Raw genomic sequence first — 26,152 nt, 5'->3', positions numbered from 1 at the left:
GAAATTCCCATAATCTCTTTCACAGCAACTTCCCCCTCCTTGTCCCCAAAACAAAACCCATATTTCATAAGAGTAGCCCAAAACGACTTGGCCCAAGTGGAAGCCATAAATGGGATCATTCAAATGTACGGATGGCGAGAGATAGTTCCAATATACGAAGACACGGAATATGGACGTGGGATCATCCCATATCTAGCGGACGCCTTGCAACAAAATGGCACTCGATTGGTTGTTAGAACCATCATCCCTCCGTCAGCCACCAGTGCCAAAATTTCAAAGAAGTTAAGTAGACTTAAGGATATGCGCAAAACCATATTTGTCCTTCACATGACTGTTTCCGTTGGGTTGAAGGTTTTGAGTGTGGCGAAGAAAGAGGGAATGATGAGTGAAGGATATGCATGGATTGTTACTGATGGCCTTTCCTCTTTGGTTGATCCAATGTTGAATTCTAAAGTTATGGACTCCATGCAAGGGATTGTGGGCGTAAGGCCGTACATACCTATTACCCAAGAGTTTCAACATTTTCAAACGAAGCTTAAACAACGACTTTCACTCTCGCTCTCCTTAGGTTTGTGCATTAATGCTCTCTTCAAATTAAACTTCAACTATTGTTTATCTTTTATGTTTGATATTAAGTCTGACTTTACTATTTTTAATATTGTTAAAAGAAAAATTAGGTCTATGAATTATTGTTTTTTATTATTTTTCATTTTTTATATTTTTCATTTATAAATTTTTCGTTAGCAGTTTCTCTTATGTTTTCTTATTTTTAAATATTATGATTTATTCAATAATATAAAATTTCCGCATTATATCAAAGTTCTAGGATTTTATCTTATTGAAATTTAGTTGACGTTGCCGCCACTGTCCTTGTTCCACCTCTGCCTCTATCAATAATACTCGTAGGCAAACTCAAGTATAAATTTGCCGCTTCCGCTCTGTCTTCACTTAAAACCACCCTAGCTAGATTCATCTCTTGCTCATATTCGCTCAAACGACATCATATCTATTTAGGTCTCCTTGCACACCGCTCAAATACGTAGATTCGTCCCCACCCTATCCTTCTGAAACCAAATCTCTGGTCGTCCATGTCGTCATAACCTAGTCGCCCCTGCCAACACTACAAGAAATTTGGCCTTTAATGTCGGTTTAAAACCGACATTAAAGGCCTTTAATGTCGCTTGGCGACCGACATCTTTGCGAGCGTTATTAAAGGGCTTTAATGTCGGTTGGGCTTCAATGTCGGTTTATAACCGACATTAAAGACATCTTTAATGTCGGTTATAAACCGACATTAAAGCCCTTCAATGTCGGTTATAAACCGACATCTTTGAAGGTGTTATTGAAGGCCTTTAATGTCGGTTCATCTTTAATGTCGGTGGATAACCGACATTAAATATGTCTTTAATGTCACTTATGATACATCTTTAATGTCGTTTTTCCACTGACATTAAAGATGTCTTTAATTTTTTTTTAACCGACATTAAAGCTGTCTTTAATGTCGTTTTTTCAAATTTATTTTTATTAAATCCTTGCATTATTGTCCATTTTGTATGACACCAAATAGTTAAAAATGAAATCTTTTACTTGTACATATACAAAATGAAATCTTAATAATGTGACATTTATATACAACTTTGATCCAAAAACAGAAATTATGAAGCTTAATTATTACACTGATCATCCTTTGGAAAAAAAGAAAGAAAGAAAGAAAAAGAATATATTGAGAGAGCAATAGCTAAAACTGCAACTAATAGCAAAGTAGAACGCTTCACAAATGACCAACTTCAAGATCTTGTCACAAAGATGAGGGTCTGGCTAATTGTACTCACTTGCAACCATTTCTTCTATTGCAGTCATTTGTTTAGTGATAACTCCCTGTAAAAGACATCAAGATGGTTGAATTGATAAGTAACAATGTTATGACCTAGTTGCTAGTAGAAATATCAAAATATCAAAATATCAGTCCCAATATTTTCTTACTAATACTCAATATTCACACTCAGTAATCTTTTTTCCTTCTACCGCTTACACCACCTAAAAGGCCATTGCCATATTGACAAAGATTTATATGCAAAGATCCTAGACGATATTAATAAGTGAGTGTATGTAATTAATAATAGTGTGCCTTGAAAAATGAACGGTACAAGAGACTTTTCCAACGTACTAAATGTGGTAACTCCAACTCTACAAGCACTTCACGAACAAGTTTGCAAAAAGGAGAACCCTGTGAGATGAAAGAAACATAGAGATTTAAAATATTGTTCAAGGGAAGAGAACCATAAAAATATCCACTTCAAGTCATGAAATATAATGAACTTATAACAATAAATTTTGAAAAAAGTCCGATTAAATGACCTCATATGCCCATATTTCTAGTGGAGCAGGTGGAAGCTTTGATGGCTTATAGATAGAACCCTGCAAATAACATAAGCAACAAATGGGCAAGCTATAAGTTTCTGGTTCCTAACGGTGCATGTTTGAGACTGGTTTCGAAATTATTAATCTTTTTTTATATATTCAAATCGATCATACAAATTAATAAAATTAGTTTTAGATGATAAGAAACATGTTTAAGAGTGATTTTGACTATTTTAGAATCATTCCCAAAACATATCCTTGGTTACTTTCCAAAATAAGATTATATACAAAATTACTAAGAATCATAACTTAAACAAGTAAAAATTTGAAAATATCTAATCCTGCCTGGACGACCAATCATAGCAAAGCCTTCTGACAATGTCTGCAACAAAAAACTTTGTTAAATATAGCCCGATAAAGAAACTTCCAACCCTACCCAATCTCAATTTTTCTACAGTTCAACAAATACATCGAAACGAAAAGGAAACAAAAAGAAAAGAGGTGTCAACTACTAACCGTCAAAAGTCTTGTTTCCATCACCTACATGAACACAAGGAAAGAGGTACATTTCCATCACCTACATGAACACAAGGCATCATGAAGAACTAGAATGAGACACGGCTAGATATAGTATATTTTGATCACTAAGACTGCTATATAGTGGTTAAACGCACAAAATTTAAGTTTTAGGAGTGTAATGCTCGACATTGAAGAAAAATTCTTTTGCCTAACTAGTTCAACATTGGCATGCTGGCAAAACTTTTAAAATTATCAGCCTTCTCATTTTCTTTTGACCACTTTTTGATTTATGTGTGTCATCCTAGCACAGAAGCCATGATAATCCCAATTTTATTAAATGTCTCCAAAGGAACAACTTTTCATTTTCTTTGCAACATAAGGAAGGAACGATCAACTTTAATGAACAAAAAGAAATCTTTAACTTGAGTAAGCACACAATAAGAAATAATGAGAAAAATAAAAGTAGGATCAAATTGATCATATCAATTGTGATGAGTCCACACCATAGTTCTGAACCAGATACTTGATTATGTCATCTGATTCATACATTGAAACTCCTGTGTTTGGATCAACCTGCAACCAAATACCAAACACAAAGCTTTACACTTGATCAAACGTAGCAGGTTAATTTGACAGGTTGCAACCAAGCCATGCACAACTAAAGCAATAGATTAAGAAAACTAATAGCAATCTGTACATTGTCGGGAAGGAGGAAACTGGAAATGTTCAATTTTTAAGTAGTGGAATAATTGAGCTTCCAAGGTCATCAATCATTTGGGATGCAAACTTTTGGTGACGAGTTAAAAAATCATATTTTGAGATGCATTGGAAAATAAATAAAAATACAGTAAACCAACAAAATTCATGCTGGATATGTCATATTTTAGCCTCCTTCATTTTTGTTTTGTATGCAAGGCATCAAAGGGGTCATCACAAGATTGAAACTATTGACACCAACTAGACAACATTCACATGTGTGATGTGCCTGGATCATCATGTGTGGCAAGTGAAATAATATTCTAAAAAGACCTCAACCATCAGGAGTTTAGTGATAACTATGCAAAGGAACCAATGAAAAACAATGGAGATGCAAGAACCTTCATTTGATAAAGTTTTTTGGGGAAAAATTACCTTCCGACAAAATGGACAACTATATCCGTTGATATACAAGACTATATATATAAAGTTTTTCTTTGAATTTGTAAATTGTGATGTTTGAAACCATAATTAGGTATAATTCACAAGAAATTTATAATTTGGTAGTTTCCATTCATTCTATTTATTTTATAATATAAAATTGAGTGACTTTTTTTAGTAACACTTTACGTGAACAAATTAAATTTGGCCTCTTTTATTACAAAAAGGTTCTTAGTTTGCGATGGAATTCCATTGTTGAAGACTTCTATACTCAACAAAAAGGGAAAACAAAACAAAACAAAACAATGGACTCTAAATGGATTAATTACTTGAATGATGTTGCACATTTAACAATGGCCTTCCAGAGGGACTAACAAAATTTTGATTTACAGTTTTAAACTTTGAATGTTTTCGTTGTGGTTGAATACAATTTTCAAGTGCAAGTGAGAAGTAAAAGGCAAAAGAAGACCACAAAAGCAACTTACTGAAAGTAAAGTCTGGACATAATGCTCATCTGGTATGCAGTTGCGATGATACTTCTCCTAATTTACAATACCATTTTTTGTCAACCTTCTGTTTCTAAATCAACTACATTACAATTTACTCTTAACCAAAATGACTTACTGTTGTTTTCCTTCTAGTATCGTGGTCCGCTGGCGGCCATCGCTGCAAAAGGGAGAAAAGATAAATCTCATCATCATGAGATGATATTACAAATACTGCTTGATTATTATGGTGACTATTCGGTTTTTTTTTTTTTTTTTAAAAAACTATGAAAAAACAGTTTCTTAAAACTTATTTTTGGTTTTCGAATTTGGCTAAGATGTTTAGGTTAATTTTTAAAAATTTAAAAACCAAAAACAAAATAGCTAAAAAAAAAAAAGAGCTTAAATTGAATTAATTACTTGATAACTTTATTCCGCACCTTACAAAATTTCTTAAAGAGAGGGAATATTATTTCATCATTCACTACAACTTCAGCATGTCTCCTCACCAAAGTAATCCACTGGAACAAAAATTCATCAATACTCAAAGACAAATATGTTATTTTACAAGTAAACAAAGAGGCTAAACCTGAGAACCCTTTCGCCATTTTTCCTGAGATATCACCGGCAACATCTCGGGATTATATCGACCTTCGTTAACATTCAAAAAACTACGCTACACAGAGAAGACAACCTGCTTAAAATCAACATCATTTCAATGCTAATACTAAAGTAGGAAAACACTTGTAAAATCATCAAAAGTTCTCATGTATCAGATTTATGACAAAAGTTCTCATGTCTACCAGACCTTCGCCTCCCCGTTCTTCAGACACCGCCGCCCAACCCCTTCTTGCAAACCGATCAGATCCACTGCCTAGCTCAATCGACTCGTTCTTCATCTCCATTTGTTGTTTAAAGGGCGGCAACGGAAGAAGCTGCCTCCGATGATAGCACGGCGACGAGTTCACACGCATTGGCGACTGATCAAAGAAGAGAGGGGAGAAAGTGATGAGATTGAGAAAGCAAGAAAGGGAAGAAATGTTGAGAGAAAACCTTCATAGGGTTTGGTAGAGAAGAAAGGAGAAAAGAGTAAAGTGTAGGGTTTGGTAGAGAAGAAAGGAGAAAAGAGTAAAGTAAGAGAGAGAAAAATTCACCTTTTTACAAAATTAAAAAAATAAAAAATAAAATAAAAAGACCTTTAATGTCGGTTCTAAATAACATGATGTTTAATGTCGGTTTTAAACCGACATTAAAGATAAAGCTTTAATGTCGGTTTAAAACCGACATTAAACATCCGCCTTTTGAAAACCGACATTAAAGCTTATTTTTCATTTTTTCCACCCGACATTAAAGACCAGATTTCTTCTAGTGCAAACTTTGTCATTGCAGTCCACCTCCACTCAAATCTACTTCCGTCGGTGCCTTTACACTCCACTTTTGCTCAAATCTACTTCTGTCGTATTCTCTTATGTTTAGATCCACCTCATACTTCATCTTCGTCGTGGATCTCTACCAAATGAAGGGTTTCACGAAATATTGGTAGAAAGGTTTCAAACAACCACTACAAGAGAAGGGGGTACTCCCGACGCCAAAAAACGTCGGTGAAAATGAAAAGTACGTCGGGAAAGGATATCCCGACGTACCAAACGGCGTCGGGAAGAACGTCGGGAGAAATGCGTCGGGAATGGGGTATTCCCGATGCAGCCTATGCCGACGCATGTTTAGGCGTCGGGAAAAGCTCTTTTTCGACGTTTTTTCCCGACGTTTCTTTTCGTCGGAAATTCCTTTTTATATATATATTTTAAATATTTTATTTCTACTTTTTTCCTTATAATATTTTGCTCAAACATTCACAATAATGTTCGGATATCTCAAAAAAAATTTCCGACGTTTTGGATTAAATTAAAACAAATTAAATATAAATTAAAATAAATTAAGAAATATACAAACACAAATTAAAAAAATAGAATTAAAATAAATAATACAAATAAGTTCACTATAACAAAATATAGTTCTAAAATAGAAAAAACATAAACATTAAGAAAAAGTCTCCTAACGAGGTGCGTACGCGAGTTATTATACACCTTCGGTCCTAAAAATGGTATAAAAATAACTAAGTTTAGTACAAAATCATATATTGCAAAAAGTTAAGAATAATAGAGACATATACGTATCACAGAGCTAGGGATCATGTGGTGGTCCCTGTTGTGCACGAGTTAGTTCTTCTATCATCTTTTTCATACTTTCCACTTGTGAAGCTAATGCTTGGTGATTTCTATCTTGTACTTCAATCCGTTCCAAAGCTTCATGAAGTTTAGCTTGTAATTCAATCTTTTTTTATGTGGACTGCGAACAAGATGTCGACGAACTGCTTGTACTCGCCGTTCTGCGAGCCTTCGGCTTGGGTCCCCAACCAAGGCCTTTTGAGTAGCCTGGTCATCTACCCAACACCTGATCGCATATCTCATCCTCAGAGAGTGGCTGACTACCCTCTGGGGTAGGCTGGGATTGGAGTTCCAGCATTTGATTCTACAACAAATTTAAAAACTATGTTAGGTAACGCGCAAAAATATTTAATGAAAGTGGATAATTAATAAGGGCATAACTTACATGCGCATCCTCGGCGGCCTGCGACACGAATGTCCCAACTCGAACGTGTGTTTCTCGGAACAATTCCACACGATCGACCGGCTGTCCTCTTCTTTCAGCGAGCTCATACTGTCGTTGTAGAAACGACTTGGACCCGCTACTATGATTGTAAGGCTGCTTCTGTCTAGCAGCCTTGTTCGTCCATGATTGCTCCTGCATTAAAACAATTATATTGTTTATTTCTTATACATATTAAAACTTGTTATCATAATTAATCATGACAAATACCTGGAATGCACGGCTGATATAATGGTCGCAGAGGAAGTGTCAATCCTCATCACGTCCAACCAATGCGTTTGGTGGGTTGGCACGAGCCTCCTCCGGGTCGCTGTACTTTTTGAAATGTCTATGACAGCCGACCCGGAACTCTTTAAAGGTCGTGAGCATCTGATGCTCAACAAACCTGTTCATTGCTTGATCATTGAAATCAAGCACAAACAATCGCTACACATTACAAACATAACACATTAGATTGGTTAAAGTTAGATATGTTTCAAATGAAATCATATATAAATGTGTAATGCATTTAATTACCTGGAGGTCGCCCTTGACGACCTCAATGTATTCTCTCCCAACGTCCGCCCACTTAAGACAGCGGACGGAAAATTATTAATCATCCACTTAAGACATGCCTGATACCCCTTCGTACTCCACCCTGATAGGTCACCATACGCCGGGAAGTCATTAATCGTCCACAACAGGGCTGCGTATAGCTGAAAGAACTGACCTGTAAGAGAGTCATACGTACGCACCCCAAAAGTCCATAACTCTTTCAATTCCTCAATCAATGGTTGGAGATACACATCAATTTACCTACCAGGAGATTTAGGACCGGGTATGAGCAGTGACATAAAGAAATTTGTCTCTTTCATGCATTTTCATGGTGGCAAATCGTAAGGAAGTAACATAATAGGCCACATATTGTACGAGGTACTCATTTGACCAAATGGGTTAAACCCATCTGAAGCCAAGCCTAAACGCACGTTTCGTGGATCAGAAGCAAAATCAGGAAATCCAGAATCAAAGTGCTTCCACCCCCTGCATCAGCTGGATGTCTCAAGACATCATCTGTTTCAACACGTTTGTCCCTATGTCATCTCATGTCAGCAGACCCTTCCTGCGATACAAACAAGCGCTGTAATCTAGGTACCAAAGGAAAGTGGTGGAATACCTTATGCGGAATTTTTTTTCCTCTATTATGATTAACCTTGTACCTAGCCTCGCTACATGTAGGACAATGTCTCAAATCAGCAAACTCTTTCCAATACAATACACAGTCATACTTGCACGCGTGAATAGTCTCGTATCCCAAGCCCAAGTCACGAAGTTTTCGTTTTGCTTCATAAAATGAACTAGGAATAGTACTATTACACATTGGAAACGCTGCTCTTAAGATTTCTAACAACATGTCGAACTACTTGTTACTCCAACCATTTAGAACTTTCACATGCATCAACTTAACCAAAAAATTCAACGACGAAAATTAAGAACAATCGGGGTACAACTCATTACGTGCTTGATTCAATAAGTCCTGAAATATATTATTTGTTGTATCCTCATCTATATTTACCCCAACATTCATCGCCATTTCATCTTCCAAACGAAATTCCTCTATTTCCTCTTCATGTTCAAGAGGGGCTTGTAAATCATTTAGCATACCAAAGATATCACTTTCTTCATTAAATTGTGTACTACTGGTTCCTTCATTAAAAGGATTACTACTAGTTCCTTCCTCAAAGTTTTCTGTACCTCTATAGCTTAATGACTCTTCATGATACACCCATTCTGTGTAGTAGGGGGATATTCCAATAGTCAGCAAATGTGGTTCCACACCCTCTAATGAGCTCCAATTTAAATTCAAACATCTCTTGCATGGACACCTTAATCGTCCGTAAGCATCAACGTGAAATTTGGCAAATTCTAAAAATTGGGTCGCTCCATGTCTATACTCAAGGGATAACTTATTTCTAAGTTTCATCCAATCCTTATCCATTGTTTAAGTCCCTAAAACATAAATAGGTTTGATTAGAAACATATGTCTCTCACTCTCTACTCCCCTGAATTTTCACTATTTTTCAATAACTAACTTCAAACTATAGAGGCTACCATAACTGCAGGATAGCCAACACAACCTTATTATTAACAACAAAATACTTCAAAATATCATCGCATCCTACAAACCCCTCCAAACTATAGAGGCTACCATAACTGCAGGATAGCCAACACAACCTAATTATTAACAACAAAATACTTCAAGCTATCCTACTACCACCCCTTGAAACCAGCAAATTCAAAACAAAAAAGGCTACCATAACTGCAGGATAACCATCTCAAATCAACAATAAAAATATTCAACACAACCAGGCTACCATAACTGCAGGATAGCCAAAATAAATCTTAACACACATATTACATTCCCAATTCAATTTAACTATTAACTTTCCCCCCTCCCCTCCCCTCCCCGCCCATTTCAATTTTCAATTCAACTATAGATCCCCTCCCCCCCCCCCCCATATTTCAATTTTCAATTTAACTTAAACCCCCTCCCCCCAATTCAATTTTAAATTTAACTATACATCTCCCCCCCCCCCCCCCCCTCCCCAATTCAATTTAACTATTAACCCCCCCCCCTCCAATTTCAATTTTCAATTCAAATATAAACCCCCTCCCAATTCAATTTTCAATTTAACAATAAACTCCCTCCCCAAATCAACCCCCTATTCAATTTTCATTTAACTATAAAATCCCCCCTCAGTTCAATTTTCTAAATAACCTAAACTCTAAACGATTCAAATTTCAATTCAACCACAAATTACACACACTCTATACAAAAATACATTTAACAAACAAAAATCTATTCCAAAAGAAAATCCTAAAATAATTTTCATCAAAAAAACCCTAAAACATAAATTTAAACTAAATAAATTTTCATTTTCCACTTACCTAAAGTGGCAGACGGCGGCGAGGGACGGCGGCAGAACAGCGGCGGAAGGGCGACGGAAATGGCGACGACGCTCTCGGCTTCTCTTCTCTTTTTCCCTCTCGGTCTCGGTTCTGTAAATTATAGAACTGAAACGATTTAAAGGGGATTTCCCGATGCAGTGACGTGGCGTCGGGAAATCCCCCAAAAAATGTCGGGAAAAGTGGAATTCTTAACGCTCATTAAACGTTTTGCCCGACGTTTGATGCTGCGTTGGGAAAAACCCCTATTCCCAACGCCGCTCTCGACGCATTGTTCACGGCGTTGGGAATAGTTCGTTTTTTAAAATTAATTTATCCTTTTCCCGACATATACTTGCCGACGCCTTCGTGATGCGTCGGTAAAGAGTGTTTTCCCGACGCGTCTCCTGACGCGTTGTTGACGGCGTCGGGAAAGCCTTTATTCCCGACGTTCTTTATGCCGACGTCCTTTTCTGCGTCGGAAATGCTCCATTTTCTTGTAGTGAACGTAGATTCTAGTTTCTGAAGTAGGACTAGTTTGATTTACTTAGGTCAGTTCAATTCAATTAGCCCTTTTTGGTTCAATTCATTTAATCTAGTCTAGTTCATTTTTTGTTTAACCGACTTCGTATGGTTTTGAATAAAGAAATATATACGAGTCTTTGTTTTGTTTTCAAATCAGTAGTTCTTGGGCTTTGTTATTGATCTTTCTATAAGGATCTTTGTTCTTGCTTAGAAGTTTTTGTTTCGTTTTTCATAGGTTTTGTTATAGATTTCTATATGATTCATGTTTCTATCTCAAAAGTTAATCGTTTTCTTCTTCATAGGTTTGAATTTAACCTAGAAATTCTTTGTATTTTTGTTCTTTGTAGGTTTCTGATTCTATCCTAGATCGATTTGATTTAGATGTTTTTTTTAGCAAACTCAAGTTCGTGATTCTAGCATCTTGAGTTTGCGGAAGGGCGTTAAAAGAAAAATTAGGATTTCTGAATTATTAGTATTTTTCATATTACTTTTTTTTTTAATATTTTCTATTTATAAATTTTTCTTTAGGGGTTTCTAAGATGTTTCCTCACTTTTTAAATATTATGATTTATTCAATAATATAGAATATTTACGAATATATTGATGTATAATCAATAATAGAAAAAAAATTGCCAAACATCATAGATTAGTTAACCTTTTTTTTAATAGCAAATAGGTGAACAAACAATTGATATTAAGTCTGACTTTACTATTTTTAATCTATTGATATAAAATCGATGATAGCAACAAAAAAAAAAATCAAATATCATAGATTAATTAACCTTTTTTTAATAGCAAATAGGTGAACAAACAATAAATATAACGGTCACCCACCGTTGATAGACCTTAATCACAGAATTGATCATAAACTTACATAGAAATATATTGATATAAGATATTTAAGATAAACATAATAACAAAAAACAACCATAGGAGTAATCAATTATAGACATTATTATTTATCACAGATAGATCTCAATTAGTGAATGTTCCTCTAAAGTAATAGACTTAATTATCATCTTTAGTTATGAAATCTCCGTTAATGAAAGATTTATCAATCTTAGATCTTAATTAAGAATATATATCTATCAATAATAGATTTCATTTAATGATAGTTTGTCTCTATTATATATATAATAAATAACAATTCACAAGTTTGACTTTATGTCATATTTCCAAAAAAAACTTCAAAATTTAGAAACCAGAATAACTATCAAATAACTAAAAAGTTGTTTTGTTGTTTTGAAATCTGGTTAAAAATTTAGGCATTAGTGCTTATTTGTTTCTCTTCCTACAACTTGGTTTAGACTATTCTAAGTTTAAAATTTTAAGTTTAGACTATTTTAAGTTTAAAATCCCTTATTTCCATTGACGGACTGGCTAGTGGCTAATTGGACAAGATATATCACATTATGTCCATAAAAAAAAAAAAAAAAAAGGTCCATTTAACTGTCGAAATCAACCATAAATGAGGGGACACAAGTAACACACGAGTGCATCCTAAGATGAACAATGGGTGATGTGTGTGCAACAAAACAGCATTGCCCAATATTTTTGCAGTGCAGGCGTACAATACGTTGTGGGCATTGGCCATGGCAGTGGAGAAAGTGAATCGTCCCACAATCCCTGGAAGTGCCACTAAGTCAGAGCTGCGAGATGCAATTGTGAAGACAAAATTTGAAGGCATCAGTGGAGATTTCTTTTTGGTTGATGGAGAGTTAAAACGACCAACTTTCGAAGTGTTCAATGTGGTGGCTGAGAAGGAGAAGATCATTGGGAATTGGATTGAAGGAGTTTTATTCTCAATCAAATCAATTTCAAAACCAATTTGGCCCGGGCACACAACCGACCCACCTTGGATTAATTTAACTATAGGAATTCCAGTCAAAGGTTTCCCGGAGTTCGTAAACGCCAACATTATCCACCCCCAAAAGTCCACTGGATTTTGCATCGATGTCTTCAAATCTGTTGTTGAAGTATTAGATATTCCCATTCGTTACACGTTCGTTCCTTTTGTGGACAAAAATGGGAAGAGTAATGGATCCTACGATGACCTTCTACGCCAGATTGACGTGCAGAAATTCAATGTAATTGTTGGAGATATAACAATAGTTGCAAATCGATCGGAGTTGGTGGACTTCACCTTGCCTTATTCAGAATCCAGGGTAACAATGTTGGTTTCTTTGAGAAATGATAAGAAAGATCAGCACATGTGGATTTTCTTGAAGCCATTTAAATGGAATCTTTGGCTTGTTTCCTTCATCTCTTTCATATTTACAGGTTTTGTTGTTTGGTTACTGGAATGTCGTGTCAACACTGACTTTGGAGCAGGCACGCCCCAACAACAAATTGGCCTCATCTTTTGGTTTTCCTTCTCCACTCTCGTCTTTGCTCACAGTTAGTACACTTTCATCACTTTAATAACCTTAATTTTGCACTATACAAAATTACACAATAGCAAATGTTAACAATATTCTTTCAGGGGAGAGGATATTGAACAACTTGTCCAGATTTTTGCTGATCATATGGGTTTTTGCGGTGTTAATCCTCACACAAAGTTACACTGCAAACTTATCCTCCATGTTGACTGCGCAAAGGCTACGACCTTCCTTTCTTGATGTAAATGAGATCAGAGAAAAGGGTTACTATGTGGGTTATCAGAACGATTCCTTTGTCAGATCTTTTCTAATAACCCAGTTACTACTTAATGAAACCAAATTGAAACCGTACGGAAACCCCGATGAGTTTAAGGAAGCCTTGATTAGAGGAAACAATGACGGTGGAGTTGCTGCAATTTTTGATGAAATTCCTTACGTTAAGGTCTTCCTTCGGAGAAATCCTTCTGGGTTTCGAATGGTCGGACCCACCTACGCAACTGGTGGATTGGGTTTCGTGAGTTCTCTCTCACTATTTCTCAGCTTTCATTTTGAATTAGCTCTGTTTTGCCCTGTTTTGAAATTAATTAATCAACAGGCCTTCCCTAAAGGATCTCCCTTGGCGACTTACTTTTCAAGGGCAATATTAAATGTAACTGAAGATAAAGACAAAATGAAGAAAATTGAGAACAGATACTTCTTGAATGAAGATGATCCACCAATCCCAGATTCAAACGATTCACCTCTCGATGTTCGGGGATTTGGTGGTTTATTCATTATTACCATAGTTGCCAACTCGTTATCGCTTTTAATATATTTGATCCAGTTCTTTCTCACACATGAGCTCGATTCCACTGGCTATGTCGAGTCTACATTCACCTCCAAACTGGTTGAAAAGGTTAAGCTTTTTTACAGAATGCATTTCCATTCTTCATCTCTGCAAACAGCTCAGTCTAGAGTACATTCAGTTCCTGCTACTCCACCGCTCATTACAGACGACCATGTCAACTTAACCCCCAATTTGGTTGCTGCCCAATCTTCATCATCTCTGCAGCAACCAACTCATTCTAGAGTTAGTTCTATTTCTGAGACAGCAGAAGCTACTACACCAGACCATGTCAATCCCACTGAAAACCCACACAATTTGGGCGTAGAAAATGAACACTAAACTGAGAATAATGCCCAATCCATGAATACTTAATGTAAAATACATTAACTCTATGCTTTGATGATTCAGGTAATCTGTTGGAAATCTTGGCTCTGTTGATAAATATTTATTGTAAAATACATTCACCTTCGATAAAAAAGAAATTATGGTTATTGTTTATAAGTATTATGTTTTTTTTATTCTAGAGTATATTTTGTCCCTTCTACTCCACACAATTTGGGTACAGTAAACGAAGACCAAATGGAACATAATGCACAAACAACTCAATCTGGATCAGAACATTCTGTTTCTGAGACCCAAGTACATCCATCTGAGATAAAATTGGATCTCACTTGATTACATTTGTTGTTGTTTAGCTGCTTTCCATAATTGTAAAGAGATTAGCTGAAAATTACATGTGCTATAATTTGTAGTTAATTTTTGTAATCTGACGGAGAAATAAAATGTGTTCAATGAGATTGTAGCTGAAAATTACGGGGTCACATTAACTTTACCATTACAAATATTGCTACCGTAACAATATGAAAATGATGAATTTTTAGATTTATTGTTAACTATTAATGTTACCTCGAATAGTATTGATGAAAGTAAAGTGTGACAGATTAACAATCTAAATTATGTTTATTATGATTCATTTGTCAATAGAATCTCATTCTAATTATATCAACTTCAATACGGATCAGCAAGCGTGGTTGAATCTAAAGGAAAGAATCTGGTCTATTTTGCATCTCTAACTATACTCATAAAAGAAATTGTAATGTGCTAGTTTATTTTTATCTTTAAAAATATCTTAAAATAACTATTTTCTGTGTTTAGACAATTTAAGAAATATGAGATTGTAGGTTCCACTGAAACTTTTTTGCAAAATACATTCACTTAAAAAAGACTGTTGATGATGTTCAAATTTTTATTTTTAAATGTATAATTATATTAAAAAAAATTTAACAATATAATATTTCATCTATAAACGTAACTTATTTGTTTAATGCATTTGTAGTAAATTTTGGCCAATTAAATCACGCCACATCATCACCACAAAATTGAGATGATTATAATTTGATTGGATTTGGGTAGTCAAGTTTTCTTATATCGAACCTAGTTCAAGCCTCTGAACAAAAATTGGACCAAAGAAATAATGAACCCGAGCTTGCGCAAATAAGTGGGCCTGAGTCCGAGCCCACCAAGCAAATGAATCCAAGCCCAAACCCACCAAGCAAATAGATCCAAGCCCAAACCCACTGAGCAAATGGGTTCGAACCCAAGCCTGTCAAGAAAATAGGCCCAAGCTCAAGCCCAACAAGAAAATAGGCTCAAGCTCAAGCCCAACAAGCAGATGGACCCAAGTCCAAACCCAACATGCAGATGGACCCAGGCCTAAGCCTACCCGTTGATAGACTCTTATGGTTTATCAGTGATAGACCAACATTTGCTACATAGTCTATCGGTGATAGACTCCTATCATCGATAGATTTTGACAGATTTTGCTATATTTGCAATTTTTTTAAAATGTTGCTATATACTTAATTATTTTGAATATAATTGCTAAATTTGCAACTATCCCTTCTTTGTAAATAGAGACATTCCAATTCATTTTGAAGATCTTTGGTTGAAGGAGGAATCGAGGCTGTGAAGAATTGAAGACAAAAACTTCTGAAGGCTCTAAAGACGTGCATGTCATTATCAACCTCGAGATCATCCTTCTGAAAAATCGAAGACTTGGAATATCAAACTTTCCTTGAATTCCAGAAATTGAAGTTTGTAATTACAACTTCTTGAAGACCGAAGATCAAAAAGTTCTAAGTTTAAATAGCATGTGAGAGAAAGAATCAAATGAGTAAATATTAGAGATTGTATCCATAATACATAAATCAATACAAAGTTCGATTCCATGAATTAAATTTCTTATGAAATTTCGTGTGAACACATCCAAATTCCCTTATTTACAAAAATATGTATTCTTTTATATAATATAATATTGCAAAAGAATAGTTATAAAAAACCAACATAAAACATGTCCATAAATATATCGCTAATTTATATTTAACCTAATTATTTCTCAGTAGTAAATAGTTACTCTAACTCATTTTATAGTTTATAAATATAGTTTCAGACAATCAAAATTGCTTAAGGTAGAATCAAATTCGTAAATCTCCTACCAAACACATATATAAAAGCTTGAGAACACTTCTGATCTTTTAGCAAAAACTAATTCCTATCCTAAAAGATTTTATCAAGTACAGTTCGTTCCTATCATTAAAAAAAAAATTATCAACATAGTCATTATAGTTTACATCGAGAATTATCGATTTACATGTGTAAGAAGTCTCATAAGAAGGACCGAAATTATCGCAAATTGAATATTTAAGGACTGAACTATTGCTTACTAACGTAATTGTTACAAATTTAAAAGCATTGTAACTTTGATTGATAACCTAAGTTTTTTTAAAAACATGAAATATAACCCTGTTATAAGTAAATCTCTTATTTTCACCTTCCCATGTTCAGATTGCCTACTAAACATATACTTTTAAGCCTCAGGGATGTTCTAAGGGTTGTGTTGAACATGAATAATCTAGACATACATATATATGATATTATCATACAAAAAAGAATATATCAACTCAGCCAGCAAACTGAAGAGGAGACGATGAAAGATGAAGAAGCTTTCATTCCCCATTGATCATTAGTGATTGAAAAGGGACCCTCTTGATTTCAACAAACGTTGAGTTTTCCTTGCTTATTGGTTGTTTCCATGGCTCCCCATCCATTTGCAGATATGCCTTCTTTCGCTTCCCACCTCTAATTTCAATTCTAATGGCTGCTGCCTGTAAACAAACATTCAACAGTTCAAAAACACAAATCGTGTTCGGAGTAGAAAACCGAGTAGTAATTTTCCTGAAAAAGATGAAGCACCTGGGCAATATGTTTGGCAGAGATTATATCAACCATTACAAATGATGTATGCCATCCTTGTTTTAGGCCAAAAATCTCTAGAAGACCATCATCAGCATGTGCTTCCACAAAACCTCTCTAGTACAATATAAATATTTAAGTCGATCTATAGCATAAAAGAAGAGAAAACAACAATGCCAACTAAAAAAGACACCATAGCATAACAGAACTTCATTGTGGGTACCTTCTCCAAGTACTCTGGCTTTAGCTTACCCCATGGGTTTCTTCCACTTGCATAGTTATGTAAGTTTAAAGCAACAATAGACCTAACACTAAGCCCAACCAAAAAAACCTCATCAATTAATGTCCTCAAAAAAAAGTAAACAAGTTCCATGATTAGCACACTGGAGCAGTTCTACCTGGAAGGAACTGGAACCTTTTCCCATTCTGCACAGTTGATCTTTTTTATATGTATTCTAAGGATGTTCTTAAGCCCACTACAACAAGAAAAACTTTATGTGGTTAGAAACTGAGAATGTATATGCATTCTACTGGGTTTTTGATAAGTATAAGCTATCACCTCAAATTTGGATTGTTTGAGCAGGATGTGAAGAACCAACCTTGAGTGCAACTATAACTTGAGTAAATTAACTGTCAAAAATAAAAGATTTATAAACAACCACTAATCAAGAAAGAAATCATATTTTTGACGGATAAATATAATTGTTAGTCCAACCTTATTTGTAACTGGACCTTGAGCCAAGTATGGTCTTTTGTTGCGCAAATGGTGGAAGCCGTAAGCAACTTGAGCATCCATTCCTGCATTGTACATTAATAGAATTGGTTAATTAACAACTGCTAGTGATTTCACAGATAAGCAAATAGACTATCGTCTTAAAGAAGAGAAGCAGAACGATGACTAATTAATCTAATCCTCCATGGCACTATTAAGTTCAAGACACAATCAACTTTGCTGGTGAAATTACAACTAATCACTTCTAAACATATACATTTCAAAGTTTAACTTCACCAGTGAGTTCAACTTACCTATGCTGAAGTAATTATAAAATACTCCTTCAAAACAAGCCAGTTTTGTTGGTGAATCTTCTATGCCATCCAGTTTCTGCAGCCATGGGACAACATTTCCAATCACAAACCGAGAAACAAATTCCAACATTTTCTTCTTTTTTGTGTGGATAAGTGATTGGAACTGGTATAGTATAATTGAAACAGCATATAATTACATGCACAGCTTCATTCATATCACTTTCTTCTGTTAGCTTCAAAGAATGTGGTGGTTCCACTTTTTCTCCAGCAGGCATCGACAATGAAACATGCCAACTGCATCAAGAGAAATTCAAGTTTAAACCAACTCCAAAAACACCTTCAACGTTCGGAAATTTTTCAAATTCTCACCTATCCAAAGAACCAACTTGACCAGTGGTAGCCCTGAGGAGAGATCTTTTAACAGCAGATTTCCAAACAAAAGGAAATGAACCTCCCTGATTAAAAAAAAAAGCAATGATTCTTAATTCGAGTAGAAAAGGAAAAAATGATGCCTTCCTATAAAAGTTCGAGTTGAAACTACAAAAACTCACCCAACCAAAACTTCTGGCAAGATCATTCCCAGTACCAAGAGGAATAATCCCAACAGGAAGAACAGGGTTGCGATCTTGTTTGTAAAGTTCTGCTAGACTTCCCAGTACCCAACCGACGGTACCATCACCTCCTGCAACCTGCTCCACCGGTTCAAGTTTTCTTCATCAATTTTCCAATACGAAACAATTCCATTGGATAACAAATATTTAAAAGCAATAGAAACAATCTTTTTATGTGGGGTTAGTGTGAATATCAAAATACCATGATCCTTATCTTTTGACGAGTTAGTTTAGCACAAACATCACCATGATCAGCCAAGATTTCCAGGCAACGCAATCCATACTGCACAAATTCATGAGGCTTCACATCCAAAAGATCAAACACCTACAACAGTACAATACAAACTCAGATACCAAATTCAAATACATCAATTACACCCACCAAAAATAATAATCAAATAAACAAAAAAAAAAAACAAGTACGGAAATTCCAAAGATGACACACGTAAAAAGAAGAAAAAATAATGGGAATCCCGAGATTTTTTCACAGAATACAAAGTGGACCTGTTCTTCGCTGATTAATTCCTGAAGTCGCTGCTTAAGCTTCTGACCATGGCGGCCACCGCTACGTGGGTTAATGAAGACCACCAAAGGGGTCTCCGGCGATGGCGAGACCATATTCTGCGGCGGAGTAGTGGCAGAGGCTCCGGCAATGGGGTCTTTCAAGCGGATAGAATCACGCAAGGCAAAGCGGAGATATTGGGGCATTATAACCTTTGTATTGAGCTCATGTTTGTCGATTCGTATACCGGAGAGGCCGCAGCCTTTGAGTGAGTCGATGAAGGAGGAGCGAGCTGCTACAGTAACTTCGTCGCCGGTATCGGCACCGGGTCCGGCGCTGGAATGGTCCATTTGTGGGAGTTTGAGAAGCGGGGAAGAGTGGTTTTCGTGGGGTTAAGTAAAGCGTAGGTGAGTAGGAACAATAAAAGCGGGAGGTTGGAAGGTTGTGAGTGAGGAGTAAACAGAGTGGCGTCGGTGATGGGGACTTTTGTTTGGCATCACAGGGACTGCGCTGGCCGATGTCAGACAAATCCTCATCTTTACGTCTAATGTCAACTAAATATTCTGACTTTACACAAAATTCGAAAACATTGAGGTTCGTTCATGGTCGTTTTAGATAATGATGATGTGAGTTTAAATTTTGTATTTCTAAAGTTTCTTATTATCATTATTTTTTTCAATGTGTAAGGTATATACCTTTATTGCTCATATAAGCTATCTTTACATTTTTTTTTCTTTTGAATTCGCATATTCTTAAAGGTTAAATTAAATCAAATGTTTTTCGATCTAAGTGCATAAGCTCAGTGTAACGGTGATGGTTTTAAGGTTAATAATTAAATGTATAACTCATATATTATAATAATTACAAATATACACAAAATGTATTGACAATAGGTTCATGATAAATTTTGTTGATGTTAAAATTTGGCTATAGAAAACGTAAACTCTATGTGATATCAAGTTATTGACACTAATTCACTCATGCTTAAGTTAGAGAGTGAATTAGTGTAAAAGCTAGAGAGTTTGAGTTAGGACTCAAGTTCACTCATGTATGATAGACAAAGTTGACCTAGGTTGTTTTCTAAGGTTTTCAAAGTAGCCTTAGATAATCGAGTCGAGAGGTTACCAGTTTCATGTTTGATTAGGGATGACCTTGACAATCGAGCATCTTCTTTAGAACATATTATGGTCTAAAATAACATTTTGGATCCAAATGAGTGAAACATACTTCATTAAGCATTAAACATTTGGTTAAGACTCGACTTTAACTTTAACCAAGATCACAACACACGGGCTTAGGCCAAGGGCCAAGTCCCCTTTCCAACCCACTTTCGTCCTAAGTTTCCACTTTTTGGTGGTGTCATGATTTTTTTTTATTTTGTTATTCCTATTCATCTTATATGTTGATTATATTCTATAATTTAATTTTTTTCACAACAACTTCTGTTGCCGATAAATTTCTAGTCTTGATACAATCTATCACTTATAATTTTAAGAATCAAACCTTATCTTTATATATCTTTAAGTTTTTTTTTTTACAATGTGTTAATTTAGTTACTATTTTAAATTAATTGTTATGTTTGTAATTAGTTTAAGACGAGAGGTTAGAAGTAGGCATATCACAACTATAAAAAGATGTTTGCTTTAATCTTAATGGTCGGTAAAAAAGAAAAAAGAAAAAAGAAAACAAACCAAAACAGGTCAAACATACCATATTTAGTATAACAAGCCAAACCTTGAAAACGGGTTGTGAGTAAAGAAGACAAATTTCATCATCAAAAGTCAAAAGAGAAATTAATATATATAGAAAGAAAGGAGACAATTTTCGTCATCAAAAGTAAATCAAAGTAAAAAAGATTATCTACCCAAATTTCTTTTTTTTAAAAAAATATATCTACCCTTGGTTTGATTGTCATGAGTTCATTTATCTGTAGCATTTCTCAATTCTTGATTTTTGTCAAAGTAATTGTGAGATAAAAACACTTGAAAGAGAATTTCTTTAAAATACTATATTAAGAAAATTGCTTTTAAAATACTCAATATTGAAGAAATTGTTATATTTGAATACATATAATGTTTTTGGTAGTAGAACATTTGTTGTTTGGTGATATAGGCAAGTGGCCCTCCAATAATTAAGAATTTGAGATGTCGTTCAATTAACACACGGTAGATTAAGCTAACATGTTGACAATTCATAAAAACATTAATGAAGTTCTTTAATACCTCAACTACCACCAACGCATATCAACAACATCAATGAAAACATACAATAGTGGACTTTATATTATTATTATAATTAAACATACTACCCTCGACTTATGAGTGTTGATTCATATTTTGAGCTTTATTTTAATTTAATTTATAAATTATAAGATTTACACTTTAATTTTAAAACTTAAAGTTTTACTTCATATTTATTTTAAATCAATAACAAGACATCAATTAAAGTCAAAATTTAGTAAAACAAATAAGATTAGGATATACGTTTTAAAACATATAAATTAAATTAAAATCAAACTAAAACATTTTACCAAAAACTTGAGAGGAACAATTTTTTTTTTTCTTTTTGCAATATTATATCAGCTGTCGTTCAGTTGATTAAGGGTAGCCGTACCGAAAATATTATCGAGAAGTGACATTAAGTTCATTCGCGTTTTTAGAGAGAGAGATAAACCTAAACAAAGAATTTTTTGAAAATAAAAAAAAAAAAAAAAAAAGAACAGCAAAATCCAAACCCAAACGTGAATCAGTTTAGCCTGATAGTGACTTGGAATAGAGAGGTTACAAACATATCCTTTTCTTATTTTAAGATTGTGGTTGTAAAAGTCAAAGATTCACTCGTAAGCAACCAGCTGCTCCTTTTCAACCAAAACCATTTCATTAACCATCAAACAAACTCATAATTCATCCAGCATTCTAGTCTCAATTTCAACCTACAGCTTTTTTTCCGTCAGAAAGATGAGCAAGATTAAGCTCCATTCAAGGCAGTATAATTTCAATGGAGAATCCCAAGAAAGGGGATCCTTTTAATTGTAGTAATGCAAGGTTAGTAATGAGACAACCCTGATTTGCCTATTCGGAAGAATTTGCTCTGTGTTAATTGCTTCTTGTTCTCGAGCTAGGTGATGCAAGTTCTACTTTGTCCACAACCACGTCCCCATGGTAACCAATTGTGTATGAAACATCTAAGCCATCTACAAGTAGGTGATAGATTGTGCTCTTAGAATAACTTTGTGAACTACTCGAAACTTTGTCATCTACGTGACCATCTGAATCTGAACTCTCATCCAACAATTCGTCTCCAGTTACTGTCTTGATGTGGGAGCAATGAGGTCGACTTCGTTGAGACACTGATCGAATATCCCAAGAAAGCACCTGTTTCACAAAGTTTTTCAATTCTTCTTCCGACGCATAAAGTGATTTCTTTTCCTGAAACAAGAAAAATATGATACTTGAGAAATTTATGTGGCAAATGATGGAAACCGAAGAAAAAATTAAAGGGTTGTTTAGACAGTTGGAATGTAATCTGAAAATCAAAAGAAGTGTTAGAAATGAAATGAAATTGTGAAGCATGAGAACAGGAAGAGAGAATGTTGGATTGAAACCTATAAGATGGAATGAAGTTTATATTACAAGTTGAGCCCAAAACGCTCAATCCAAATATGGATTTTGGATTACATTACATTACAAACTCATCCCATTACAAACCACTAAACACCTCTAAATGGCATACCCCATCCAGAATATCCTACTTTGTACCATATGAAAGTTGAGAGCACTAGCTCTTCGTAACGTGGAGTTTCACAAAAATGGTAATCAGACTACAAAACAGCTCTCTCTCTCCCAACGTCCATAATGTAAAATTCCAGAGGCGTAATTATCTTTAGGCATTTAGACTCCTTAAGCAACAATATCACCAGGAGACAACAAAGGTTTTCACTTTTATTAAGTTTTCTATCAGAATAACCAACCTAAGGGTGATTATGACCCAAAACTCCAGCAAGACGTCCCTCCCCTCCCCTTCAGGTATGAAATATAACAATTGGAAAAGTGGGTTTTGAAACCAAAGAAACCAGATTCTTGATTTTACATTACACCTTTCCAATACCCAAAATTTTAAGGAAAACTTATGCTGGCTAAGTAAAATATTGTCTACTGATTTTACCATGTCCTGTGCAAAACAATCAGAGAACATTTCTGGCATATTGTCGAATATTCCAAGTTGGCCCGAAAACTCATGAACATCTACGTAGTAGTAAGAATAATAATGATGATTATGAAACAACAATGATTAATTAATTATCAAAGAAAAAGAAACTCACCACTAGTGGCCAACACTTGGATAGAGCGGACGTAAATTCTTCAGAGAAGCAAATGGACGCAACAGTCAATACACTGTCCCCCTGTGTTAGCGTAAATAACATTTAAGAATGCCAAGAGGAATGTACATAAACATATTACATGGTCACAGAGTATAACTCCAACTATGAGAGTAGCACAAGAACCTAATAGTATATGGAAAGCTGAATTTCTCAAGTTATTTGCACACGACTAGTCATATCACATCCGGCATGCATAAGAGAATAGATTTTCCACATTTTGGAGTTTGAAAAGCACAACATTCAGAATAAATCTTCATTGGGACAAACTGACGGAATGGTTGCTAAAAGTTACAACATAAAAAACAATTTAAAAGATGAATAGCAATAACATGAGCATCGAGGAAATTCTAAAATAACGTTTAGTCATAGAAATTAATACATGAAGACATACCAGTAACCACTTTGGGACTGTTGCATCTTGGACACTGTCACAGTATGGTAGATAAGGTTTAACATCAAGTACCGGCTGTAACAAAATTCAAACAAAGCAAGAACTCATAACAATCATTACCCCAAGAAGTAACGAATAAATTCAATTAAACCTTTTTCGATGGTCGGAAAAATTGAAAACAAACTCTTACAGTTCCATCAACAAGGTCGGCACCAGAGAGTAGAATTTCATGTCCCTGGACAGCCTCCACCTGAAGTGGTAACATAGCAGATATTTTAATCTTAGATTTAATTTCCCCATTTATCTATTGCATCTGAATGCTGTCTAACACTTGCAAGTTACAACAACTGCAAGCTTGAAGAAACCATGAATTTCTAATACTAAATTAAATGACATTTCAGCCTAACCATACAAAACATGTTTGACAATGTTCATGTGACGGCAAAACCTATCTAGAACTCGTTGGGGGAAAACACATTTCATCCATGTCTGTGATCTACGATGGGCTTCTCCAAAAACTTGCAAGACACATCGACAGCACTCAAAATTTTTATCTTACCTTTGCAACGGTAAGTCCGATTGGGCATGGTCTATGTGGAGATCTCGTAGCAAAGACTCCTACTCTTTCGCCTTTCAACCTCGGTACTCTAACCTACCATTGAGCTGTTCTTTTATGGGATTTGAGGAAATTATAAGAATAATAAAAATATGAGTCCCACATTGAAGGAGCATCAACTAATGAAGAAAACGTACTTTTGCCTTGAATTTTGATTTCGAGGGATCCTTCCACAACTTGTCGAGATCTGTGTTCAAATGAAAGACATATATGACCCAGCAATGGGAATATTCTACAAGACCTTCAATGGAAGCTGGAGGAATGCGAGCAGAAAACACCAACCGTGCCCTTGCAAGAGGTACGAGCAAAGATTGCCTTGGAGTCCCATTCCTAAAAAGAAAACCTCCCAAAAAAAGGTTATTGATTGTTCGAATTTTAAAGCTAACTGAAGAATATGGCTAACACATATCCATTTCTGACAAAAGTTTTGTGAACAGAACAATGAGAAAAAAAACCCAAAAATTCATGTTTCAACTACCAGATAATGCAATAAAAAAACTAACCTAGTAGTGAAGGATGATTGGATAGTACCGATTGGCGTCATGGGGTATGAAGTACATTCCACACTATCAGACTTGGGTTCCGCAACTGCTTTCCTTAAAGCCTAAAAATAGGGAGAAAAGTGAAACCAAAATATCAAATAGCAACACTGGAACATGAAGCGATGCAGAGGAGCAAATGATATGAAATACCTGCTGTGCCCGTATCCGGCCTTGTCTCTCGGCGGCGGTTTTCTTTAACGAAGCTGCTAGAGAAGCCTCGAGCTGTTGAACCTTGGTACCCAACTCTCTCGACTTCTTTGTCACAAGATAAACTGAGGAAAACCACAAAACTTCAACGGTAAGAAACAAATCGGAAATGGGAGAAACTAAGAGAGAGGACATATATGATCTGAAAAAAAGTTTCGAAGTTTTACGAGATATGATGGCGGAGGCAGAGATAAACGTCAGTGCGACGCTCATGGCGGCCGTTGACCATATTGACTCCGCCGCATAGGCCATTAGTCTGCAGCGTTCAGACGAACTCGATCCGGCTGCTTGAGGTTCGACCAATTTCCGGTTTTGGGGTTTTATTTTGGAAAATTACCCAATACCCCAAATCCAAAAACATTTTTCAAATTGATTTTTCAAAATGTTTATTTTAATTTTATGAAAAAGGTGAAATGCCCGATTTGCCCTCAATTTTAAAATAATCAAAAGAATTATGGGAAATTGCCAAAAATAGGTTAAAAAAAGAGATTTAAATGAATTTTGGGACAAGTTTTCAAAAGAAAGACTTTTAGGACAATTTGGGTGTGAATAGACAAAAATGCCCTTCCTTTCCTTTCCCTCTTCCACGTTGCTTTCCCTTCTCTGATTCGTTCTCTTTCGCGTATAGTTCCGTTTCCCTTCTCTTTTCTTTCGTGTAGAACACTTGAACCTACTCCGGCCATCGTCAGTTGTTCATCGTCACTTGCCCATCGTCGCTTGCCCATCGTCGTTTGCCCTTCGTCGCTTGCCCTTCGTCGCTTGCCCTTCGTCGGTCGTTGTCCAGTGCATTTCGTCGCTCCTATT

The 26,152-nt window shown here is 35.4% G+C and overlaps 4 protein-coding genes across 13 annotated transcripts; 1 reads left to right on the top strand and 3 right to left on the bottom strand.

The window, feature by feature from the left end:
• Positions 1-1,628: 1,628 nt before the first annotated feature.
• Positions 1,629-5,702, bottom strand: LOC103494307 (glycosyltransferase BC10-like). 6 transcript variants are annotated; one of them, XR_007818734.1, is made up of 10 exons: positions 5,311-5,700; positions 5,092-5,196; positions 4,943-5,023; positions 4,642-4,683; positions 4,503-4,559; positions 3,384-3,453; positions 2,878-2,938; positions 2,359-2,418; positions 2,168-2,227; positions 1,629-1,878 (listed from the first exon to the last, which is right to left on the bottom strand). XR_007818734.1 is itself a non-coding variant. In XM_051080946.1 (9 exons), the coding sequence occupies exons 1-6, from the start codon at positions 5,134-5,136 to the stop codon at positions 2,898-2,900; spliced, it is 336 nt and encodes a 111-aa protein (XP_050936903.1). In that variant the 5' UTR covers positions 5,137-5,702; the 3' UTR covers positions 1,629-1,878; positions 2,168-2,227; positions 2,359-2,418; positions 2,878-2,897. The 6 variants fall into 6 exon arrangements, 2 of the variants coding, with proteins under 2 accessions (XP_050936903.1, XP_050936902.1); XR_007818735.1 differs by having other exon boundaries at positions 5,092-5,173; XR_007818733.1 differs by having other exon boundaries at positions 4,943-5,173; positions 5,311-5,687.
• A 6,393-nt stretch (positions 5,703-12,095) lies between these two features.
• On the top strand, positions 12,096-14,338 carry LOC103494308 (glutamate receptor 2.8-like). 2 transcript variants are annotated; one of them, XM_017045907.2, is made up of 3 exons: positions 12,098-13,013; positions 13,099-13,508; positions 13,590-14,338. In XM_017045907.2, the coding sequence occupies exons 1-3, from the start codon at positions 12,209-12,211 to the stop codon at positions 14,157-14,159; spliced, it is 1,785 nt and encodes a 594-aa protein (XP_016901396.1). In that variant the 5' UTR covers positions 12,098-12,208; the 3' UTR covers positions 14,160-14,338. The 2 variants fall into 2 exon arrangements, with proteins under 2 accessions (XP_016901395.1, XP_016901396.1); XM_017045906.2 differs by having other exon boundaries at positions 12,096-13,013; positions 13,099-14,338.
• A 2,279-nt stretch (positions 14,339-16,617) lies between these two features.
• LOC103494309 (diacylglycerol kinase 7) lies at positions 16,618-19,729 on the bottom strand. Its single transcript, XM_008455434.3, has 12 exons — positions 19,214-19,729; positions 18,912-19,034; positions 18,650-18,787; positions 18,468-18,553; positions 18,296-18,392; positions 18,099-18,174; positions 17,788-17,870; positions 17,632-17,702; positions 17,471-17,548; positions 17,296-17,383; positions 17,073-17,189; positions 16,618-16,984 (listed from the first exon to the last, which is right to left on the bottom strand). Exons 1-12 carry the CDS (start codon positions 19,559-19,561, stop codon positions 16,826-16,828), a joined length of 1,464 nt encoding a protein of 487 aa, XP_008453656.1. The 5' UTR covers positions 19,562-19,729; the 3' UTR covers positions 16,618-16,825.
• A 2,340-nt stretch (positions 19,730-22,069) lies between these two features.
• Positions 22,070-25,684, bottom strand: LOC103494312 (uncharacterized). 4 transcript variants are annotated; one of them, XM_008455437.3, is made up of 10 exons: positions 25,516-25,684; positions 25,292-25,413; positions 25,131-25,203; positions 24,882-24,929; positions 24,737-24,786; positions 24,543-24,635; positions 24,174-24,233; positions 23,984-24,058; positions 23,533-23,613; positions 22,070-22,639 (listed from the first exon to the last, which is right to left on the bottom strand). In XM_008455437.3, exons 1-10 carry the CDS (start codon positions 25,598-25,600, stop codon positions 22,307-22,309), a joined length of 1,020 nt encoding a protein of 339 aa, XP_008453659.1. In that variant the 5' UTR covers positions 25,601-25,684; the 3' UTR covers positions 22,070-22,306. The 4 variants fall into 4 exon arrangements, with proteins under 4 accessions (XP_008453659.1, XP_008453657.1, XP_008453660.1 ...); XM_008455435.3 differs by having other exon boundaries at positions 24,737-24,929; positions 25,103-25,203; XM_008455438.3 differs by lacking the exon at positions 24,543-24,635.
• Positions 25,685-26,152: the final 468 nt, after the last annotated feature.

The sequence above is a fragment of the Cucumis melo genome, chromosome 2 (assembly GCF_025177605.1).
Source record: "Cucumis melo cultivar AY chromosome 2, USDA_Cmelo_AY_1.0, whole genome shotgun sequence".
NCBI lineage: Eukaryota > Viridiplantae > Streptophyta > Magnoliopsida > Cucurbitales > Cucurbitaceae > Cucumis > Cucumis melo.
Note: the sequence above shows the minus strand (reverse complement) of the source record. Positions and strands in the feature narration are given on the sequence as shown.